Source organism: Lampetra fluviatilis, chromosome 3 (assembly GCF_964198595.1).
Source record: "Lampetra fluviatilis chromosome 3, kcLamFluv1.1, whole genome shotgun sequence".
Lineage (NCBI taxonomy): Eukaryota > Metazoa > Chordata > Hyperoartia > Petromyzontiformes > Petromyzontidae > Lampetra > Lampetra fluviatilis.
In genome coordinates this window covers 7,138,093-7,158,300 of record NC_136277.1, presented here as the reverse complement: position 1 = coordinate 7,158,300, position 20,208 = coordinate 7,138,093, and the positions used below count along the sequence as shown (strand labels likewise).

General features: G+C 48.1%; 1 protein-coding gene across 1 annotated transcript in view; it reads left to right on the top strand.

The window, feature by feature from the left end:
* Positions 1-835: 835 nt before the first annotated feature.
* Positions 836-20,208, top strand: part of LOC144948113 (uncharacterized) — a 128,114-nt gene continuing 108,741 nt past the window's right edge. Inside the window, exons 1-2 of the mRNA XM_078877545.1 lie at positions 836-878; positions 1,126-1,248. Coding sequence (XP_078733671.1) covers positions 836-878; positions 1,126-1,248 — 166 coding nt within the window. The remainder of the gene's footprint in view (positions 879-1,125; positions 1,249-20,208) is intronic.

The following is a 20,208-nucleotide window of genomic DNA, read 5'->3' as shown; positions in this document are numbered from 1 at the left end:
GACCCCACTACCCTGGTGAGGGAACCGAGCTGCCCGGTCCAGCGCTCGTCCTGCAGGAGCTGCGGGCGAAAGCTGCGTTGCTCCTCACTGCGGCCTCGCCGCTCTAAGGCCCAATGCAGGGTGAGCTGTGACACTCATCCAGCGCCTGATTCTCAGCGCCAAGGGTTACTGAGAGATTCCGTTTGTCAAAAGGTACGAGTTTTGTAGCAGATGTAGCAGATGTTTGCCTTGTAATGAGGTACCTGTTAGGTATCTCGTTACAATTATACCAGAGCGCACAGTATGTAGATGGCAACTCTAGAGCAGAGCCCCACCCAGAAGGGGAGAATGAGCATCACCTGCTCCTCCTTGCTGCTCCTGAGCTTTTTTCCTGATTGACACAGAACCCAAATGGGACACGTGACACATTAGGGCTCATTGCTGTGGTGTCTGGATCAGTTCCTCCGCGACTTTGAGAAGACCAGTGGTGCAGGAGATGTCGCTCGTGTGCCCCACCCAGGCTCAGGCTATGTGTGTTGTACCCGTGTGTTTATTGTGGCACATGCACCACTGGGGATTCTCTGTCTGAGAACCGTTCAGTCAGCTCCGTGGCTGATCCTGGCCCAAGGCTCGTCACCCCATGAGGGTCAGGGGAGCCTCTGTACAGCTGTAGATGGGCTGCTGCTGTTGTCTGCCACCCCCACTGCTGTGCCCCTCCCCCATATCCACTCTCCCTGAATTAGCCCTGTAGTGTCAGTGCCTGTCCCCACTCACCCTGCATTAGCCCTACAGTGTCACTGCCTCTCCCCACACGGGTGCACAGAGGGGTGAAGTAAACCAGGTGAGCAAAGTGAACATGCCCGAGTGCAGCACAGCCACTAGCTCCTGCATCAGCACAGGCGCTGCGGATTCTCTGTACACAGCCATGGACAGTTGCGCGCGAGTCACGTGGTCGATAGCACGCATGCACTATCCGCTGTATCTGTTCATTTTCACAACGGTAACAGAAGACCACTATTTGGTGATGTAGGCGTACAACAAAGGAAATGTGTACAAACACATTACATGTTCATTGGATATGTTGACATCATACAGACGTAAATATTGTGCACGAGGTGTTTTCTGATGAGTTGTCTCGTCTCTCAGAACTCTTCATGAAGATGCTGACGTCCGTCTCGTCGGATGCCTCCAATGTCCCGGATTCCCTACAGAGAGTCATGGAGTGGAGCGTGGTGAACGTGCTGCAGTATGTTGAAACCCCAGATCAGAGTGAGTACCACACCCGCACCGGAGATTCCCGTGAACCATACCACACTCACACTGGGGATTTCCATGAACCGTATCGTGCCGGGGATTCCTATGAACCACACCGCACTCACACCAGGGATTTCAGTGAACTATACCACATCGGGGATTCTTGTGAACCATACCGCGGATTCCCATGAACCGTTCCGCACCCACACCGGGGATTCCCATGAACCATCATCCCCCTGAGCCCCGTGCCTCAGTGCAGGTACCAAGTTCCTGTGCCACTGATCTGATGCCTTCACTCAGCACCTCCTGCACAGTCCGTGTTTAATCTGTGTCCACGCTGAGAAATCTTCATCGCACAAACTCATCATACACCAGACTGCTCTCACTGATAGTGAGAGTGCTGCCACACTAAGTACTGACACAGGGTGAATACTGCTATAATGTGAGAATATAGCTGCACAGTGACAGACTACTGACACAACACGAGAACAGATAATGCCTGGTTTACGCCAGATCTATTTACGACGATCCACATTTAAAACGTTTATATGCCACCATGGATCGATTTATGATGCGGAAACTTGATGACATGAAGACGTTTGAACAGTCAGTCTGGTTTCCTATGTGAATTGGTGTGGAGCTTTTGTTATTCTCCAGTGTCTTGTGGATTTATACCTATTAAATTCTGTTAAAAATAGATGATAAAAGGAAAAACACATACTCAAGTGATGTTTCTACTGTCTATGGGAAAATAGGGTCTGATTTCTGATGGGGTTTCCAGCAACGCATTGTGTCGTACAGAGTACTAACATAGTATGAGAAGTGACACAGGGTGATTACTTAAACAGCGAGTCATGATAAAGTGAGTTGACGAGTCATGTGAGTTCTAACACAGCGAGGCACAACACACATGGTGAGTACTAGTCTATTCTTGCAAATGACAATATGTTCAAAGTTTGTGTAGTTTTATAGTTCACCATTGAAGGAGTGCAGGCTCCAGCGGTTTATGATGTGTTCCATAGTTTGGGTTGCATGGTCATAGTCATACTGTGACTTGTCTTTAATTTTACATATATGAAGGAGATGGTGCGGTTGATAGTTATGTAATATCTTCAATAATGGCGGGAGACGAGTTGACGGGGCAGCACTCTTTTATTCACACTGGTTGCACAATAACAGGCACAACCGAGATAACACCTACGTTACGCGTGCCTGACTCGGCCACGCACTCCGTCTCTCCCGTGGGGTACGCGTACCTAACTCTGCCTTGCACTCAGGCTCTCCGGCTACGCTCTCCCCACGGGGAGCTATCAGACCCGCCTTGCCAGGCCACGGGTCTCGACCACTGAGTTACACAGCCCGGCCCTTACAAGGGCGTTGGGCCGTGAATCCCAAGGCCTCGCCTCTGAGCCTCACAGAGCCCCGGCCCTTACAAGGACAGCGGGGCTAGGGGTCCCAGGGCCTATCTCTTCCTCCGTCTTCTGTCTTCGCCGGTTACCAACTCCCCGAGTGCCCCCGCGCATCGCCTTACATAGCCCTCCGCTCCCGGGGGGGGCGGAGCCTATGCGGACTGCGATGTGAGCACCCGCTTGCAGACCGTGATGTAACCACCCACCACGCGCTGTCTCACGATCCCCCCTGCCAGCACGTATCACCACTACAGTTACACCAGTGTCTTCGAGGAGGAATGTCAAAGCATTGTTCAAATCTGTCCGGCAGCATTGTTCTGGATCTGGGTGAGATTCTCGGATGGTCACAGTGCGATCCCAGAAGGACGATCGGGACTTGATTTGGTAACGAGGAACATTTCTGAGGTCTTGGTTGATGGGTCAGTGGTTGTCGTTGGCAAGAAGATGTGGAAACCGCCTTGCAGTTTGTGCAGCGTCTCTGTGGATTATTGGTGGCAGAATGTTCACCAGAACAGGGAGCCAGGGGATTTGTGTCAGTTTCAGTGTTCTGGGTGAGTATTGACACAGTGAGTCATAACACAGTGAGCATTGACACACAGTACTGACACAGAGTACGTACTGACATGCAGTGAGCTTTGACTCATTATTGACAGAGTGATGACACATAATAGAGTACTGATACAGTCTGATACAGTGAGAGTACCGACACACAGTGAGAGTACCGACACACAGTGAAAGTTCTGACACAGTGAGAGTGCTGACACAGTGAGAGTACTGACAGCCAGTGAAGGTACCGACAGCCAGAGAGGGTACTGACAGTGTGAGTACTAACACAGCGAGGGTACTGACAGTGTGAGTACTAACACAGCGAGGGTACTGACAGTGTGAGTACTGACACAGTGAGGGTACTGACAGTCAGTGAGGGTACTGACTGAGGGTACTGACAGTGAGAGTACTGACACGCAGTGAGAGTACGGACACACTGACTGACACAAAATGAGTAGTGACACAGTTTGGGTGCCGACACAACGTGAGTACTTATATACTGAGTACTGAGACAGTGCAAGTATTGCACACAGTGGTTGTATTGACAGTGGCACAGTGAGATTGCTGACACAGCACTGTACTGCGCACTGATGGGACTGACACAGTGACATTATTGATGTGAGAGTACGGACACAGTAAATACTGACACAGTAAGCACTGACAGTGAGTACGTACACAGTGAGAGTACTGACACAGAGTGAGTAGTGACACAGAATAGTGACACAGAGTGGGTAGTGACACAGTGAGTACTGACACACAGTGAGTAGTGACACACCACAGTGTGTCGTTTTTACGACTGCCACGTACCCCGTGTGCTCGCTGTGCCAAGTTCCTCAAGGGCCGTGAGTGAGCGCCTTCTCTGGGACGCTGCTGCTGTTGTTGTAGCTGCTGCTGCTGTTGTTGTAGCTGCTGCTGCTGTTGTGGTTGTAGCTGCTGTTGTAGTTGCTGCTGCTGTTGTTGTTGTAGCTGCTGCTGCTGTTGTAGCTGCTGCTGCTGTTGTAGCTGCTCTTGTGGTTGTTGTAGCTGCTGCTGTGCACACGCAGCACCACACATCTCCTGTGTAGAGCAGCCGGGCAACTGGCTCCACGGGACCATCATCCACCTTGTCACGAATCAACATCGACAGCCAGAGAGCTCACACACAGCGTGACTACTTACACAGTGAGATTACTTACACACAGTGAGAGTACTGATCGTGCTTACTGACAGTCAGTAATGTCACAGTGTAAGAGTAATGACAGTGAGAGTACTGACACGCAGTGAGAGTACTGACGAGCAGTGAGAGTACTGACACAGTGAGAGTGCTGACACAGTGAGAGAGCTGACACAGTGAGAGTGCTGACACACAGTGAGAGTGCTGACACAGTGAGAGTACTGACACATTGAGAGTACTGACACACAGTGAGAGTACTGACACAGTGAGAGTGCTGACACAGTGAGAGTACTGACACAGTGAGAGTACTGACACGCAGTGAGAGTGCTGACACAGTGAGAGTGCTGACAGAGTGAGAGTGCTGACACAGTGAGAGTACTGACACACAGTGAGAGTACTGACACAGTGAGAGTACTGACACATTGAGAGTACTGACACACAGTGAGAGTGCTGACAGAGTGAGAGTGCTGACACACAGTGAGAGTACTGACACACAGTGAGAGGGCTGACACAGTGAGAGTACTGACACACAGTGAGAGGGCTGACACAGTGAGAGTACAGACGCACAGTGAGAGCGCTGACACAGTGAGAGTACTGACACAGTGAGAGTACTGACACACAGTGAGAGGGCTGACACAGTGAGAGTACTGACACAGTGAGAGTACTGACACAGTGAGAGTACTGACACACAGTGAGAGTACTGACGCACAGTGAGAGTACTGACACAGTGAGAGTACTGACGCACAGTGAGAGTACTGACGCACAGTGAGAGTACTGACGCACAGTGAGAGTACTGACACACAGTGAGAGTACTGACACGCAGTGAGTACTGACACACAGTGAGAATGCTGACGCACAGTGAGAGTACTGACACACAGTGAGAGTACTGACGCAGAGTGAGAGTACTGACACAGTGAGAGTACTGACACACAGTGAGAATACTGACACAGTGAGAGTACTGACACACATTGAGAATACTGACACAGTGAGAGCACTGACACAGTGAGAGTGCTGACACAGTGAGAGCACTGACACAGTGAGAGTGCTGACACAGTGAGAATACTGACACAGTGAGAGCACTGACACAGTGAGAGTACTGACACAGTGAGAGTGCTGACACACAGTGAGAGTGCTGACACACAGTGAGAGCACTGACACAGTGAGAGTACTGACACAGTGAGAGTGCTGACACACAGTGAGAGTGCTGACACACAGTGAGAGTGCGGACACAGTGAGAGCGCTGACACAGTGAGAGTGCTGACACACAGTGAGAGCGTTGACACACAGTGAGAGTACTGACACAGTGAGAGAACTGACACAGTGAGAGAACTGACACAGTGAGAGAACTGACACAGTGAGAGTACTGACACAGTGAGAGTACTGACACAGTGAGAGTACTGACACACAGTGAGCACTGACATGCAGAGTGAGCGCTGACACGCAGTGAGAGCGCTGACACGCAGTGAGAGTACTGACACAGTGAGAGTACTGACACACAGTGAGAGTACTGACAGTGAGAGTACTGACACACAGTGCGAGTACTGACACAGTGAGAGTACTGACACAGTGAGAGTACTGACACACAGTGCGAGTACTGACACACAGTGAGAGTACTGACACAGTGAGAGTACTGACACACAATGAGAGTACTGACGCACAGTGAGAGTGCTGACACAGTGAGAGTACTGACACAGTGAGAGCGCTGACACACAGTGAGAGCACTGACACACAGTGTGAGTACTTACACAGTGAGAGTACTGACACAGACACAGTGAGAGTACTGACACAGTGAGAGCGCTGACACAGTGAGAGCGCTGACAGTGAGAGTACTGACACACAGTGAGAGTACTGACACACAGTGAGAGTACTGACACACAGTGAGAGTACTGACACAGTGAGAGTGCTGATGCACAGTGAGAGTACTGACACAACAGCAGCTACACAACAGCAGCAGCTACAACAACAGCTGCTGCTGTTGTTTAGCTGCTGTTGTTGTGGTAGCTGTTGTTGTTGTAGCTGCTGTTGTTGTTGTTGTAGCTGCTGTTGTTGTTGTTGTAGCTGTTGTTGTTGTAGCTATTGTTGTTGTTGTTGTAGCTGTGCTGTTGTAGCTGCTGCTGTTGTTTTAGCTGCTGCTGTTGTTGTTGTAGCTGCTGTTGTTGTTGTAGCTGTTGTTGTTTTTGTAGCTGCTGCTGCTGTTGTTGTTGTTGTAGCTGCTGCTGTTATTGTAGCTGCTGCTGTTGTTGTAGCTGTTGCTGTTGTAGCTGCTGTTGTTGTTGTAGCTGTTGTTGTTGTTGTAGCTGCTGTTGTTGTTGTAGCTGCTGCTGTTATTGTAGCTGCTGTTGTTGTTGTAGCTGCTGTTGTTGTTGTAGCTGCTGTGAGAGTGCTGACACAGTGAGAGTACTGACGCACAGTGAGTACTGACACACAGTGAGAGTACTGACACAACGTGAGTAATGAGACAGTACAAGTAATGACACAGTGAGTGTATTGACAGTGACACATTGCGATTGCTGACACAGTACTGTACTGACACACTCATGGGACTGACAGTGAGAGTATTACATGAGTGTATGGACACACAGTAAGTACTGACACAGTAAGCACTGACACAGTAAGCACTGACAGAGTGATTAGTGACACACAGAGTAGTGACACAGAGTGGGTAGTGACACACGGAGTGATTAGTGACACACAAAGTAGTAACACAGTGAGTAGTGACACACAGAGTGAGTGGTGACACACAGAGTGGTGACACACAGAGTGAGTAGTGACACACAGAGTGAGTGGTGACGCACACAGTGAGTAGTGACGCACACAGTGAGTGGTGACACACAGTGAGTGGTGACACAGAGTGAGTAGTGACACAGAGTGAGTAGTGAACCACACAGAGTGAGTAGTGACACACACAGAGTGAGTAGTGACACACACACAGTGAGTAGTGACACACACAGTGAGTGGTGACACACAGTGAGTAGTGACACACACAGTGAGTAGTGACACACACAGTGAGTAGTGACACAAAGAGTGAGTAGTGACACACACAGAGTGAGTAGTGACACACACAGAGTGAGTAGTGACACACAGAGTGAGTAGTGACACACACAGTGAGTAGTGACACACACACAGTGAATAGTGACACAAAGAGTGAGTGCTGACACACACAGAGTGAGTAGTGACACACACAGTGAGTAGTGACACACACAGTGAGTAGTGACACACACAGTGAGTGGTGACACACAGTGAGTAGTGACACACACAGAGTGAGTAGTGACACAAAGAGTGAGTGCTGACACACACAGAGTGAGTGGTGACACACAGAGTGAGTAGTGACACACACAGAGTGAGTAGTGACACACACAGAGTGAGTAGTGATACACAGAGTGAGTGGTGACACACACAGAGTGAGTAGTGACACACACAGCGTGAGTAGTGACACACACAGAGTGAGTGGTGACACAAAGAGTGCTGACACACAGAGTGAGTGGTGACACACACAGAGTGAGTAGTGACACAAAGAGTGCTGACACACAGAGTGAGTGGTGACACACACAGAGTGAGTAGTGACACAAAGAGTGCTGACACACAGAGTGAGTAGTGACACACACAGAGTAAGTAGTGACACACAGATTGAGTGGTGACACACAGAGTGAGTGGTGACACACACAGTGAGTGGTGACACACAGAGTGAGTAGTGACACACAGAGTGAGTGGTGACACACAGAGTGAGTGGTGACAGAGTGAGTAGTGACACACCACAGTGTTGTGTTTACGACCTCCACGTACCCCGTGTGCTCGCTGTGCCGTGTTCCTCAAGGGCCGTGAATGAGCGCCTTCTCTGGGACGCCGCTGCTGCTGCTGTTGTTGTTGTAGCTGCTGTTGTTGTTGTAGCTGTTGTTGTAGCTGCTGTTGTTGTTGTTGTAGCTGCTGCTGTTGTAGCTGCTGCTGTTGTTGTAACTGCTGCTGTTGTTGTAGCTGCTGTTATTGTTGTAGCTGCTGTTGTTGTTGTTGTAGCTGCTGTTGTTGTTGTTGTAGCTGCTGTTGTTGTTGTTGTAGCTGCTGTTGTTGTTGTTGTAGCTGCTGTTGTTGTTGTAGCTGATGCTGTTGTTGTTGTAGCTGATGCTGTTGTTGTTGTTGTAGCTGATGCTGCTTTTGTTGTAGCTGCTGTTGTTGTATCTGCTGTTGTTGTATCTGCTGTTGTTGTTGGAGCTGCTGCTGTTGTTGTTGTAGCTGCTGTTGTTGTTGGAGCTGCTGCTGTTGTTGTTGTAGCTGCTGTTGTTGTTGGAGCTGCTGCTGTTGTTGTTGTAGCTGCTGCTGTTGTTGTAGCTGCTGTTGTTGTAGCTGATGTTGTTGTTGTTGTAGCTGCTGCTGTTGTTGTTGTAGCTGATGCTGCTTTTGTTGTAGCTGATGCTGTTGTTGTAGCTGATGTTGTTGTTGTAGCTGCTGCTGTTGTTGTTGTAGCTGCTGCTGTTGTTGTTGTAGCTGCCGTTGTTGTTGTTGTTGTAGCTGATGCTGCTTTTGTTGTAGCTGATGCTGTTGTTGTTGTAGCTGATGCTGTTGTTGTTGTAGCTGATGCTGTTGTTGTTGTAGCTGCTGCTGTTGTTGTTGTAGCTGATGCTGCTTTTGTTGTAGCTGATGTTGTTGTTGTTGTAGCTGCTGCTGTTGTTGTTGTAGCTGATGCTGTTGTTGTTGTAGCTGATGTTGTTGTTGTTGTAGCTGCTGCTGTTGTTGTTGTAGCTGCTGCTGTTGTTGTTGTAGCTGATGCTGCTTTTGTTGTAGCTGATGCTGTTGTTGTTGTAGCTGATGCTGTTGTTGTTGTAGCTGATGTTGTTGTTGTTGTAGCTGATGCTGTTGTTGTTGTAGCTGATGTTGTTGTTGTTGTAGCTGCTGCTGTTGTTGTTGTAGCTGCTGCTGTTGTTGTTGTAGCTGATGCTGTTGTTGTTGTAGCTGATGTTGTTGTTGTTGTAGCTGCTGCTGTTGTTGTTGTAGCTGCTGCTGTTGTTGTTGTTGCTGCTGCTGTTGTTGTTGTAGCTGATGCTGGCTACGCGTGACGACATCCGCCGTGTCACAAATCAACATCGACTTACTCAGCGAGAGAGCTCACACACAGCCTGACTACTTACACACAGTGAGAGTACTCACTCAGAGTGCCCCAGTACTTACACAGCGAGTACTGCCACACAGTGTGAGTACTGATAGTGCTTACTGACAGTGAGTAATGGAACAGTGTGAGGGTAATGACAGTGTGAGTACTGACACACAGGGGCAGTGGGACTAATGACACACAGCGAGAACTGGCACTGCAAGTTACGACACAGTGAGGGTGCTCACACACTGTGACTAATGACACACACGGTGAGTACTGACACAGTGATATAGTACTGGCACACAGTAAGAGTACTGACACAAGTGAGAGTACTGACACAAGTGACACTGATGAATGGCACAGTGAGAGTACTAACACAGTGAGGTCTGACATTCAACGTGACACACGGTGAGTAATGACACAGTAGTAAGAGTCCTGACAGTGCTCACTGACACACAGTGCTCACTGACACACAGTGAGTACTGGCACTGTGAGCATTGACACAGTGAGTACTGGCACAGTGTGAGTACTGGCACACAGTAAGTACTGACACAGTGAGTACTGGCACAGTGTGAGCACTGACACACAGTAAGTACTGACACAGTGAGTACTGGCACAGTGTGAGTACTGACACAGTGAGTACTGACACACAGTGAGTACTGACATGCAGTGAGCGAAGTGAACCACGGTGTGAGCACCGACACGGCATGACGGTAGTGACACAGAGCTGGCACACAGCGAGTAGTGGCACACAGCGAGTAGTGACACACAGCGAGTAGTGGCACACAGCGAGTAGTGACACACAGCGAGTAGTGACACACACAGCGAGTAGTGCCACACAGCGAGTAGTGACACAGAGTAGTGACACACAGCGAGTAGTGACACAGCGAGTAGTGACACACAGCGAGTAGTGGCACACAGCGAGTAGTGACACACAGCGAGTAGTGACACACAGCGAGTAGTGCCACACAGCGAGTAGTGACACAGAGTAGTGACACACAGCGAGTAGTGACACACAGCGAGTAGTGACACAGAGTAGTGACACACAGCGAGTAGTGACACACAGCGAGTAGTGACACACAGCGAGTAGTGACACAGAGTAGTGACACACAGCGAGTAGTGACACACAGCGAGTAGTGACACAGAGTAGTGACACACAGCGAGTAGTGACACACAGCGAGTAGTGACACAGAGTAGTGACACAGAGTAGTGACACACAGTGAGTAGTGACACACAGCGAGTAGTGACACACAGCGAGTAGTGACACAGAGTAGTGACACACAGCGAGTAGTGACACAGCGAGTAGAGACACAGCGAGTAGAGACACACAGCGAGTAGTGGCACACAGCGAGTAGTGACACACAGCGAGTAGTGACACACAGCGAGTAGAGACACACAGCGAGTAGTGACACACAGCGAGTAGTGACACAGAGTAGTGACACACAGCGAGTAGTGACACACAGCGAGTAGTGACACAGAGTAGTGACACAGCGAGTAGTGACACACAGCGAGTAGTGGCACACAGCGAGTAGTGACACACAGCGAGTAGTGACACACAGCGAGTAGTGACACACAGCGAGTAGTGACACACACAGCGAGTAGTGACACACAGCGAGTAGTGACACACAGCGAGTAGTGACACACAGCGAGTAGTGACACACACAGCGAGTAGTGACACAGCGAGTAGTGACACACAGCGAGTAGTGACACACACAGCGAGTAGTGACACATAGAGAGTAGCGACACACAGCGAGTAGTGACACACAGCGAGTAGTGACACAGCGAGTGTAGCAGTCGTAGTAGTCGCGGCGCGTGCGTCGTAGTCACCGGTAGCAGCGTGGCGCACGCAGCGCGCTTCCTGGAGCAGTGACACCACGTGGTGGTGGTGCTCACGTGAGCAGTGACACCACGTGGTGGTGGTGGTGCTCACGTGAGCAGTGACACCACGTGGTGGTGGTGGCCTCGTCACCACTGCGCAGCGCAGGGGCTGCCGCGGTGCACTTGGAACGACCACTGGGGAAAAATCCTCACAACAACCACTCACAATAACAACTACTCACAACAACAACCATCTCTCAACAACAACCACTCACAACAACAATCTCTCAACAAACACTCAACGACTCGTCTCACTCTCTCGATCCACTCTCTCCCTCCTACTCGACTCACCTTCACCACTGAGCAGCTCACCCCTCCCATCTCATTCAGCCCCCCTCCACCAACGCATCTTCTCCCCTCCCTCTTACTCAGCCACTCACCACCCCCTCACTCGCTACCTCACTCACCGTGCAGTGTCCACTCACTCATCTCCACTTTCTCTTCATTCGTGGACGTTCATGGACACGCAACCAAAAACAAAGATCCCCCGTGTAGCCTCAACAGGCCAACGGTAACATCCACTCACAACAATAACCACTCACAACGGCAATTCACAACAAGTCATCACAACAACAACCAATCACAACAACAATAACCACTCACTACAACAATAACCACTCCCAACAACAGCCACTCCCAACAACAATAACCACTCACTACAACAATAACCACTCACTACAACAAATACTCACAACAACAAACAACCAATAACGACAGCAATTCACAACAACAACCACCCAGTACAACAACAACCACCCACTTTAACAACAACCACTCACAACAACCACCCACAACACCAACCACTCACAACCACCCACAACAACACCACAACCACTCACAACAACAACCACTCGCAACAACAACCACTCACAACAATAACCACTCACGACAAAAACAACCAATCACAACTACTCACTACAACAACAAACACTTCTCACAACAACAGCCAATCACAACAACCACTCACAATGATAAAAACCACCACTCACAACAACAAGAACTCGTAACATCTCACAATAACAACTCACACCAACAACCACTCACAACACCCACTCACAACAACAGGCACTCACAACATGCAATCATAACATCTCACAACACTACAACCACTCACAACAACCATAACAACCACTCACAACAACCATAACAACCACTCACAACAACAACCACTGACAACAACTACTCAACTCACTCTTCTCTCCCATTCACTCTCTCTCTTGATCCACTCTCTCCTGACCCTCAGCACGAAACTCAACTCCCTCACCACTGAGCAGCTCACCCCTCCCATCTCATTCAGCCCCCTCCTCCACCCCTTCTTCTCTCCTCCCTTTCACTCAACACTCACCTCTTACTCAGCCACTCACCACCCCTCACTCACCACCCCCTCACTCACCACCCCTCACTCACCACCCCTCACTCACCACCCCCTCACTCACCACCCCTCACTCACCACCCCCTCACCCACTACCTCACTCACAACCTCCACTTCCTCTTCATTCACGGACACGTGAACAAAGACAAATGTCCCCCGTGTAGCCTCAGCAGGCCTTTGGGGCAAGTGCTGTTGGCGAGCACCGATGAAGGGCGGCACTGCGCACAATGGGGTGGGTGGCCAGCACCACGCCCGACCGCCTTTGTCTCCCTAGAGGCGATGTTTACACTTCGCATCAGCTACTCGTTTCAAGCTGAGTCGACCTAGGGGAAGCCCCGGACCGGTTTAGATAATCGCCACTGGTGGTGGCCGTGAGCGGGAATCGAATTTGGGTCGTCGAGTTAACTGCAGAGCTGCACTACCGCTCATCACGACCACAACCACCACTACCTACTATAACTACCACAACCACCATTGCCTACCTACTATAACTACCACTACAACCACCACCGCCAGCAGCAGCAGCGCAGTCGCTCCTCACACGCGGGGGGGGAGGGGGAGACGGAGTGGCCACTCAGCCAGTGGGGACATTCACTGTCTCCACTCAGCCAGTGGGGACATTCACTGTCTCCACTCAGCCACTGGGGGACATTCACTGTCTCCACTCAGCCAGTGGGGGACATTCACTGTCTCCACTCAGCCAGTGGGGACATTCACTGTCTCCACTCAGCCAGTGGGGACATTCACTGTCTCCACTCAGCCAGTGGGGACATTCACTGTCTCCACTCAGCCACTGGGGGACATTCACTGTCTCCACTCAGCCAGTGGGGGACATTCACTGTCCCCACTCAGCCACTGGGGGACATTCACTGTCTCCACTCAGCCACTGGGGGACATTCACTGTCTCCACTCAGCCACTGGGGGGCATTCACTGTCTCCACTCAGCCAGTGGGGACATTCACTGTCTCCACTCAGCCAGTGGGGGACATTCACTGTCTCCACTCAGCCAGTGGGGGACATTCACTGTCCCCACTCAGCCACTGGGGACATTCACTGTCTCTACTAAGCCAGTGGGGACATTCACTGTCTCCACTCAGCCACTGGGGGACATTCACTGTCTCCACTCAGCCACTGGGGGACATTCACTGTCTCCGCTCAGCCAGTGGGGGACATTCACTGTCCCCACTCAGCCAGTGGGGACATTCACTGTCTCCACTCAGCCAGTGGGGGACATTCACTGTCCCCACTCAGCCACTGGGGGACATTCACTGTCTCCACTCAGCCAGTGGGGGATATTCACTGTCCCCACTCAGCCACTGGGGGACATTCACTGTCCCCACTCAGCCACTGGGGGACATTCACTGTCTCCACTCAGCCAGTGGGGGACATTCACTGTCTCCACTCAGCCAGTGGGGACATTCACTGTCTCCACTCAGCCAGTGGGGACATTCACTGTCCCCACTCAGCCAGTGGGGACATTCACTGTCTCCACTCAGCCAGTGGGGACATTCACTGTCTCCACTCGGCCAGTGGGGACATTCACTGTCTCCACTCAGCCAGTGGGGACATTCACTGTCTCCACTCGGCCAGTGGGGACATTCACTGTCTCCACTCAGCCACTGGGGACATTCACTGTCTCCACTCAGCCAGTGGGGACATTCACTGTCTCCACTCAGCCACTGGGGACATTCACTGTCTCCACTCAGCCACTGGGGGACATCGTCTCTGTGGATGATTGGTGGCAGATTATTAATCAGAACAAGGAGTCAGGGGACCGGTGTCAGTTTCAGTGTTCCGAGTGAGTAGTGACACATTGAGTCATGACACAGTGAGAATTGACAGAGTATGGACACAGTAAGTAGTGACATGCAGTGAGCATTGACACATAGTGAGTACTGACAAAGAGTGATGATGCATAATAGGAGTTAAGATAAACAAACTGAGGACTGACACATAACACTGGTCAACACACTTTTTCTGGCATAAGGTATTCCAACGGTTTTAAGGTAATTTTGCGTTGCTGATTCCAAATCTGGCATCAGTTTTTGTCTATCACATAAAGTTTTTGAGATATCAAATATTGCATTTTCAATAAAAACAGCACATTTATGCTCATATACGAATGGCTAAACAGACATCCATACAAGAATAAGATGAGATACAATATACAATAATAATGAAACAAACATTTAATGAGCCGTAGCACAAAGTTGTGAGAGTGACTGCATATCAATGTGAGTGAATGCATATTACCATGTAAGAATTTAATTGTGCAGATAAGAAAAATATGTACAAAAAGGTAATTCACAATAGTGATTTACATCTGCATAAAAGACCTCTTCTTTGACGATCTCCGATGTACAGCTTGTGGAATATCTCTCATCAAGGACCAGCAGTAATCTGCCATCATGTTTGAGTCCCATCGGCCTTGGTAACGTTCTTCCATAACTTTAATATCTTGATGAAAGCGTTCACCTTGCTCTTCGCTCACGTGACCCATGTTCTCTGGAAACTGGGCCAAGTGACTATGTAAGTAGTGAACCTTGATGCTCATTCTACATCCAAGTGCTTGGAAACTCAAGAGCAGCTCCTCCACAATCTCCCGATAGTTGTCCGCTTTCCTGTTCCCAAGGAAATTCCGCACCACATCAGAGAATGCATTCCAAGCTCTAGCCTCTGCCGCAGTCATTGTTGTAACAAAGTGTGGATCCCTGATGAGTGTTCTTATTTGAGGGCCATCAAATATTCCTGCCTTTTTCTTCTCGGCACTGAGACTTGAAAAGGTTGAACATATATAGCTGAAGCAGTCTCCAGTATGATCAAGAGCTTTGACGAATTGCTTCATTAACCCAAGTTTTACGTGCAGTGGGGGAAATACAATTTTATTCCTATCAACCAGAGGCTCATTCTTGATGTTCTTGTCACCAGGCGTCAAACTGATTCTTGGTGGCCAGTTCTTTTTAACCCAGTGTTATAATGTAGCCCTACTGTCCCAGTAGCACAGGAAACAATGGTATTTGGTGTGACCTCCTTGCTGACCCAGCAGAAAATGTACCATTTTCAAATCAACACAAATTAGCCATCCATGAAAATGGTATTCCAATCTATCCAGAACAATCTTGATGTTGACATACTCTTCATTCATTTTACACAGTGTCCTATTGGGATTGAACCATATATATATATTTCTGTTGTGAAGTAACACACATTTCAAACTCCTTTTACTACTGTCAATAAAAAGTCTCCATTCACTTGAATCATATGCGGGCAGTTCCATATTGAGAAGAGGCCCTTCAACATCATTACAATAAGCAAGTTGACCATCTGAATGGAAGTACTTTCGCAGTGCTGCTTCTCTGTTACGATAAAAGGAGACACTAGTGTCAGGTCTGAGTAGTCCTTTCTCTTGCAGCCTGGAAGCCAACAATTCAGCAGACTGCTTTGGCAAATACAAATCTCTTACAAGATCATTCAATTCAGGCTGACTAAACAGAGAAATTGTATCACAATCTGCATCAGATGGCGTATATTCGATCTGAGCATCATCATCATCATCATCTGTAGAGGCAGGTAAACTGAGGGATTCAACATCAATCTCTAGTAGCTCAGTAAATACAGGCACAGGTATTTCCTCACAGTGCTCAACTGGTCGTCTGGCAGATGGGATATCGGGGTATTGTAAGTGTTGGTTGTTTTTCTTATTGAAACCTTTTACATTGACAAGGTAGAAGTAGCAGTTATCCAAATGGTTTGTAGGTTCTCTCCAAACCATTGGCACACCAAACTTCAGCTTAGCATTCTTTCCTTTAGACCATGATCGCAAAGTTTCAACACTTTGTGAGGAGCCCAATTTTTGTCTTGGTCACCAAGTCGTACTATAAAGTAGGCAAGATAAACCTTCTTGACAAAGGTATTGATGTTGTGCTTTTGATCCTGCAAAGTGAAGCTGCCACAGATGTAGCAGAAGATATCTGGGTCATTACTGCATTTCCTTCTTTCGGATGTTGTAGCCATTGTTAGATCACGCCCTGCAGAAGAAAAATATTAAATAAATGTGGATATCTACATACAATGATATTATAAACACACTATCCTAAACATACAGCACCATATTTGAACACTAAAGCAGTCACTGACTCGCAACAACTTGCAATGATAAGTGACAGAGTTAATTTAGGGTAAAATCAATGAAAATGGGGTATGCCAATAGCATAAAAATTAGATGTGATAGAGCAAATCTGAGATCCGATTTGGAATCAGCACCCTGATGTAGCAGAAGATATCTGGGTCATTACTGCATTTCCTTCTTTCGGATGTTGTAGCCATTGTTAGATCACGCCCTGCAGAAGAAAAATATTAAATAAATGTGGATATCTACATACAATGATATTATAAACACACTATCCTAAACATACAGCACCATATTTGAACACTAAAGCAGTCACTGACTCGCAACAACTTGCAATGATAAGTGACAGAGTTAATTTAGGGTAAAATCAATGAAAATGGGGTATGCCAATAGCATAAAAATTAGATGTGATAGAGCAAATCTGAGATCCGATTTGGAATCAGCACCCTGAAATTAGTCTAAAACAGCTGCAAAAAGTCCAGGCCAGAATTTTTTTTTGGTTGACCAGTGTAATGAGAGTACAGATAGTCCCCGAGTTACGATGGTCCGACTTACGATATTTCGACCTTACGATGGCGATACGACAAAATTGTTAAATATTTTAAATTTCGCGTGGCAGGCAAACGCAGCAGTGTACGAGGAATCTTGGTGAGTGCAGTACAATATGATACGTTACGATACGTTCAATGCATGGATGATACGTAGCTTTAGCGATTTCATTTTAGGGTTACCACGATACGATACGTTCAATGCATGTTAAACGTTTTTATAGCAGATAGGATTGTTTCCTGAAAAAAACTTTCTATTAAATTGCAGTTCATATAGGTAGGCTAAGAATTTACCTTGTTTTTTTTTACTTGATATTTCACTGTGCAATACAGTATTGTAATTAATAAATACATACAGTATATAGTTTATACAGTACGGTACTGTACATTTTTCTGTTTTGCTAAATTATCACCATTCTTTAAGACTCCTGGGTAGGCTAGGCCATCTTCGACTTACGATATTTTTGACTTACGATGGGGTCGTCGTAACGCATCTCCATCGTAAGTAGAGGACTACCTGTACTGACACAATCTGAGTACTGACATGCAATGAGAGCGCTGACACACAGTGACTAGTGACACAGTGAGGGTAATGACACACAGTGAGGGTACTGACAGTGAGAGTGCTGACACAGTGAGAGTACTGACACACAGTGACTAGTGACACAGTGAGGGTGCTGACACAACGGTAGTAATGAGACAGTGCAAGTACTGACACAGTGAGTGTATTGACAGTGACACATTGAGATTGCTGACACAGTACTGTACTAACACACTCATGGGACTGACAATGACAATATTGACATGAGTGTATGGACACACAGTAAGTACTGACACAGTAAGCACTGACATAGTTAGTAGTGACACAGTGAATGTGTATACAGAGTGAGTAGTGACAGAGTACTGACACAGTGGGTAGTGACACAGAGTACTGACACAGTGGGTAGTGACACACGGAGTGATTAGTGACAGTGAGCAGTGACACGCACAGTGAGTAGTAACACAGTGAGTAGTGACACAAAGAGAGTACTGACACAGCATTGACACACAGTGAATAGTGACAGGGAGCAGTGGCACAGTAAGTAGTGACACTCGGAGTGAGTAGTGACACAGTGAGTGTACTCATTTTAGTGACACAGTAGTGACACAGTGAGTAGTGACACACAGTGAGTAGGGATACACATAGGGAGTAGTGACACAGTGAATACTGACACATTGAGTGTAAAGAGTGACAGTGATTAGTGACACACAGTGACTACTGACACACACAGTGAGTAGTGACACAGTACTGACATACAAAGTACTGACACAGTAGTGACACACAGTGAATATTGATACACATAGGGAGTAGTGACACAGTGAATACTGACACATTGAGTGTAAAGAGTGACAGTTAGTAGTGACACACATAGTGAGTAGTGACACACAAAGTGAGTAGTGACACAGTACTGACATACAAAGTACTGACACAGTAGTGACACACAGTGAATAGTGACACACATAGGCAGTAGTGGCACAGTAAGTAGTGACACTCGGAGTGAGTAGTGACACAGTGAGTGTACTCATTTTAGTGACACAGCAGTGACACAGTGAGTAGTGACACACAGTGAGAAGTGACAGTGAGTAGTGACAAAGTAGTTACAAAGTGAGTAGTGATACAGAATGAGAAGTGACATACATAGTGAGTAGTGACACAGGGAGTAGTGACACACAAAGTAGTTACATAGTGAGTAGTGATACAGAATGAGAAGTGACATACATAGTGAGTAGTAACACAGTGAGTAGTGACACAGGGAGTAGTGACACACAAAGTAGTTACATAGTGAGTAGTGATACAGAATGAGTACTGACACACACATAGTGAGTAGTGACAACGTGGGTAGTGACTGAATAGTAAAACAGAGTGAGTAGTGACACAGTGAGTACTGACACACAGTGAGTGTATTGACAGTGGCAGTGAGAATGCTGACAGTACTGTACTGACACAGTGACAGAATTAATGCGAGAGTACGGACATACAGAGTGAGTAGTGACACACAGAGTGAGTGGTGACACAGAGTGAGTAGTGACACACAGAGTGAGTGGTGACACACACAGAGTGAGTGGTGACACACATAAGTGACACAGAGTGAGTGGTGACACACAGTAGTGACACAGAGTGAGTGGTGACACACACAGAGTGAGTGGTGACACACACAGATTAGTGACACACACAGAGTAGTGACACAGAGTGAGTGGTGACACAGAGTGAGTAGTGACACACAGAGTGAGTGGTGACACAGATTAGTGACACAGAGTGAGTGGTGACACACAGTGAGTAGTGACACACAGAGTGAGTGGTGACACAGAGTTAGTGGTGACACACACAGAGTGAGTAGTGACACACACTGAGTGGCGATATTTCGATCTTACGATGGGACTAATGACACACAGCGAGTACTGGCATTGCAAGTTACGACACAGTGAGGGTGCTCACACACTGTGACTAATGACACACACGGTGAGTACTGACACAGTGATAGTACTGGCACACAGTAAGAGTACTGACACAAGTGACACTGATGAATGGCACAGTGAGAGTACTGACACAGTGAGGTCTGACATTCAACGTGACACACGGTGAGTAATAACACAGTAGTAAGAGTCCTGACAGTGCTCACTGACACGCAGTGAGTACTGGCACAGTGTGAGCACTGACACAGAGTGAGTACTGGCACAGTGTGAGCACTGACACACAGTGAATACTGACACACAGTGAGTACTGGCACTGTGAGCATTGACACAGTGAGTACTGGCACAGTGTGAGTACTGACACAGTGAGTACTGACATGCAGTGAGCGAAGTGAACCACGGTGTG